General features: G+C 38.8%; 1 protein-coding gene across 1 annotated transcript in view; it reads right to left on the bottom strand.

Moving 5' to 3' along the window:
• Positions 1-1,150: 1,150 nt before the first annotated feature.
• Positions 1,151-5,218, bottom strand: part of LOC115187971 (DENN domain-containing protein 1B-like) — a gene marked incomplete at its 3' end in the record, with an annotated part of 47,266 nt that continues 43,198 nt past the window's right edge. The window contains exon 12 of the mRNA XM_029747061.1: positions 1,151-1,373. Within this exon, the coding sequence (XP_029602921.1) occupies positions 1,151-1,373 (223 nt within the window). The remainder of the gene's footprint in view (positions 1,374-5,218) is intronic.

The following is a 5,218-nucleotide window of genomic DNA, read 5'->3' as shown; positions in this document are numbered from 1 at the left end:
GCAGCATTTTGACAGGCTAAACGTGTGTAAAGAAATGAAAAACAAAAGTAAGTGTTTGGCTGAAATATAATGAAGCATTTCACAACTATTTTAAACTAGACAGCAGTGATTGGAGTGGATATAGGAGTTAAAACCCAGCAGTAATTCAACACAGAAAATAATCTTTACCATAAATATATACAATTAATGATGACAGCAGGAATTAATGCTCCAAACTCTGAAACTATTTTTCAAATCAATCACACCTTCCAAAATTAGCACCAGCACATATAACACTCCCAAATGATGACCCTGATACTGCTGCTGCGATAGAAAGTTGAGATTTCTCTTCTAAAACAAAAATAATGTTTTGTTAAGATTCTGTCCAGGGAAAGAAGGCCGTGGGGACGCAATTAAAGAACTACAAAGAAAAAAGAAATAGTTATGAAAATCATCCCGCTTTCTTTTGATGTGCTGCAGCCCGAATTGTACACATATATACTCACGCACAAAGACGTGTACACACACACACACACACACACACACACACACACACACACACACACACACACACACACACACAGTTCATATTTCAAACTTTAAATTAAAAAAAGAATATCTGACATAATACTCAATATAAAACTATTCTTCAGGGTGCTGAACTCTATTAACTGGTGTAATAAAACTAACCATAATAACAATGTTATTCAAGACAAACGGACTCAACTGCTTGTATATTTATATCCATAATCTTTATTTTAATGAACCGTTTTCTCTAGTTGCAAAGCAAACCAATGACTTCCAAGGCCATCAGTCTCAACCTGTGATTTAAGATGAGAGGACTGAGAGGGTTGGTTTTAATATCAAGCCTGGTTCCTGTTGCTGCTGAGATGCGTAGCTACAAGTCCCACGGGAGAACAAACAAAGCCTCTGATACCTACAGCCCATAATGAGCAGGAATATAGATCCATCGGCATTTTACTACCTGCAGTGAAATAAGCACATCAAACAGATGATTTTGTGTGTCATTATGCATTCATGTGTGTGTGTGTGTGTGTGTGTGTGTGTGTGTGCTTTCATGGGTTCCCGTGTGTGTGTTTTCATTTGAACTAATAGGGATATCTCATGGTGGATGCTACTCCCTGGAGTGAGGCTACTTTGTCAGGCTGACCCTGGATAGCAGGCTGACCCTGGATAGCAGGCTGACCCTGGATGGCAGGCTGACCCTGGATGGCAGGCTGACCCTGGATGGCAGGCTGACCCTGGATGGCAGGCTGACCCTGGATGGCAGGCTGACCCTGGATAGCAGGCTGACGCTGGATAGCAGGCTGACCCTGGATAGCAGGCTGACCCTGGATAGCAGGCTGACCCTGGATAGCAGGCTCCAGGATGAGCTGGGAGTTTTACATAATTAAACATATCTAAATGTCCTCCCTGGGTCTAATACAGAGAGGACCAGAGCACCAACACAGAGAGACCGACAGAGAGACAGACAGCTCCAGATCGAGGGAGGGAGGGGGGCACAAATTACAAATAAAATGCATGATTCATCAGATCGTAATAAAAATGGTTACCTGGCGATAACCTTCCTTTTTAACTCATGTTCATTAGGCTTCATTAATAAGAGCAGCTCAGTACAGTACTGGTCTTACTGTACAAGCCAATCACAGAGGCAGTTAGCTTATAGGTGGGGAAGTAATGCAGCTGTTTCACAGTGGGAATGGGTTGCTGGAGGTGAAACACACACACACCTGGCCCTCCTCTGTCTTCACAGTATAGACAGCTGTGGCTGTGGCTTATTGTGGACGAAGCAGAAACATGTAAGTAGAGAAATCTTTCTCCTGATTTAAATGTCAGCTTGGCGTGTTGAGTGATGATCGTTCACTGTCTACAGGACTCAGTGTGACTGTTAGTGAGATAGTACCTTCCTCTGTCTGGGGGGGGGGGGTGTGTGTGTGTGTGTGTGTGTCTGAGTAGCAACGTTGGCTGCCGATGATGTTGTTTTCTGTGAATGTCGGAGGCTGAACTTCCAATTAAAGCTGTGGTGTTTGATTAACAGTGCCACGTGATCTTTGAACACACAATCTCTCTCCCTCTACTTCCTTTGTTAACTTCTAACCGCAGTCTTAAACTACACCAAGGAGCTGTACGCTGGGTAAACTTCCCACCTTGATTGGCAACACAGACAATCAAATATAGGAATGGAAGAAATGTAAGGAACAGTGTGTCAACAACGCAGCGGGAAAGAGAACAGAGGGAATTACATTGCGATCTGAAAGAGTTGCGTCTGAAAATGAACATGTTCTCAAATCCTCCCTCGAATGTGTAAAACACACTAAAAGAAAAACACTTTTTTTTTTTTTTTTTAAATCCTCTAGTTTTTGATATGAAGTCTACGGGATCAAATAAAAATGGGATTCATTCAAACATTGTCTGTCTTTGGAATTAATGGCTGCTTAATTTGCTATTCTTGGATACTTTTAATGACTAGCAGGGTAAACAACCACACTACACCCCAATTAATACCGTATCTGTATAACACACTGTAGGAGAAGTCTGAAAAAGGATATAAAAACAATAAATAATGAAAGCACGTTGATCTTCAGAACAGCACTGTGGTTCAAAATGCACATTCTTTATTCTGTACAGTCGTCAACACGATGGTTTTAATAAAACACACACAGAACTCAGAGTCCTATATTAGTAGCATCGGTAGAAAAGTGTCTAAAACTTTCCTTAGCTTAAGAACCCAGAAACCTTTTCAGACCATCGCCACAAATTAACAGAAAAACTCATTTAACTCAAATCAATGGCACTAATGAACACATATTAAGAGCAAATAGTTATTTTATTTGTTGAAGAAAAAAGGATTTAACATTATACTACAACATTATAATTTAACATTATAAAAATGATTTATTTCCTTCTATAAATGTGCTTAATATCCAGACAATAACCCTAAACAGATGATGGCTAGGAAAGTCAGAATACATTTATTATATCAGCTGCATGATATTTTTATTTAATTTCAATACTCAACAAGAAATATGTAGCATTGATGCAAATGTTTAATGTTTTATTCAGTAACATTTGTCTGTCATATTTTTATTTGATCAAAAGTAATTTAATTCAACCAAAATAATCAACAGAAATAGACTTATTTTAGAAAATCACAAGTCAAACTTTATTGAAAAATGATTTATTTGAAAGACTATATTTACTACCACCGTCAGTAGTGAACATTCCCAGTGTGCGTAGCAGGACTAATTTAGAAGAAAAACAATTAGCACAGGACCTTCAACTCTGTCTCATCTGATGTTTCCAATAAAAACACGGCAGAAATCTTTCTCAGAAGGTTACACACATCCTTTTTTCACCCTTTTACCAATTATTCTCTCTATTTGTAAATCTTTCACTTTTTCACCAAGCGGAAGCGCTACTGGCGAGGTAGCATTTCTAATAGTCAATAAATCTGAAATATTATGTGTGAAATTGAGGGGAAAAGCCATTAAGGCCTGGGCAACAGAGGGGGCAACGGAGGGGCCCTGTCTGGGAGTGGGCCAAGTAACTAAGGAAGTCTGTGACCCCTGACCTCTCCAGAGCCGGGCCAGTGGTCAGCTGGAGCCGTAATGGACGCCACATGCACGTAGCCTCTCCGCAGCCGCAATTAGGTACATACATACTCCAAAGAAAGCGTTTGGCTTCAATCAATATCAGAGAGAGCTGCTTTCTTTCTTTACTTGAAACACCCCCCCCCCCCCCAAACAAGGTTGGCCGCTGGCTCTATTTTATTATGCTTGGTTTTTATGGATGGAGAGGCGTTGAACTTTCTGAATAGGGATACATAGAAAGCTCTCACTAACTGAATCCTAGATTGGATAAGGCTGAGGTGAAAGAAGATGAAGGTTAAGTCGATTTAAGCCGTCTACCCCCGATAAGTTCATATTAACAGTAAAGTCATTCCTTATAAAAAGAAATCACGACACCTGTGATGGAAACCGTTTCGGTACAATTTTATAAAAATGCAGACAGATCATTTGTTCGTGCGACATGGTGTGATCTTTTTGTGTCAGTAAAATTAATTATGTGAGAAATGGCAGTGGAAACGCAAATATTGATATAAAAACTATCATAGCTTGGAGTCACGCGATGATATGATATGTGATCCTCCCACTAGGACTCAGGAAACCCTGCAGTTTATTAGTCTACGGATGAAATAAGTGATGATGAATTAACAGGGTGGTGAAGGTGTACAGTGTTGAGCTTGATGCTCCGTTCTAATAAACATTGAGTGTCTTATTCTGGTGCCATGAAGATCGATGCGTGATTGCCATTTGACAAATAAAAACATTCTCACTCTTATCCATAATAATCTCAGCATGTAGACTAGCCTACCGCACTGTATTTACGAGCTGTTGGCCAGAGTTGGCACATTTGCTATTTAACACAATCATTTTTTTTGTGACAAAACTATCGGTAGACTTGAAAATGCGATGGAAACACATTGAACTTTACATTTTTATTCGACACATGAAAACGTAAGTAAAAAAAAAAAAAAGTACATTTTGTGTGTACATTTTGTGTGCACTGTCATCACACACTGATTTTTATCTGCATCAAGTCAGTTTGGTGGAAACATGCCACTGGTGGGAAAATATTTTCTTTATGCAGATTTTGGAATATTCGCCAAATGGATGGAAACCTAGCTAATGTAATTTCTGTACATTCTTCTCCTAACTGGATAGAAACCTAGCTAATATAATTTCTGTACATTCTTCTCCTAACTGGATAGAAACCTAGCTAATGTAATTTCTGTACATTCTTCTCCTAACTGGATAGAAACCTAGCTAATATAATTTCTGTACATTCTTCTCCTAACTGGATAGAAACCTAGCTAATGTAATTTCTGTACATTCTTCTCCTAAATGGATGGAAACCTAGCTAATATAATTTCTGTACATTCTTCTCCTAACTGGATAGAAACCTAGCTAATATAATTTCTGTACATTCTTCTCCTAACTGGATAGAAACCTAGCTAATATAATTTTTGTACATTCTTCTCCTAACTGGATAGAAACCTAGCTAATGTAATTTCTGTACATTCTTCTCCTAACTGGATAGAAACCTAGCTAATATAATTTCTGTACATTCTTCTCCTAACTGGATAGAAACCTAGCTAATATAATTTCTGTACATTCTTCTCCTAACTGGATAGAAACCTAGCTAATATAATTTTTGT

The sequence above is a fragment of the Salmo trutta genome, unplaced genomic scaffold (genome assembly GCF_901001165.1).
Source record: "Salmo trutta unplaced genomic scaffold, fSalTru1.1, whole genome shotgun sequence".
In the NCBI taxonomy this organism is placed as follows: Eukaryota; Metazoa; Chordata; class Actinopteri; order Salmoniformes; family Salmonidae; genus Salmo; species Salmo trutta.
The sequence above is the reverse complement of the archived record's forward strand: the minus strand, read 5'-3'. Positions and strand labels throughout refer to the sequence as shown.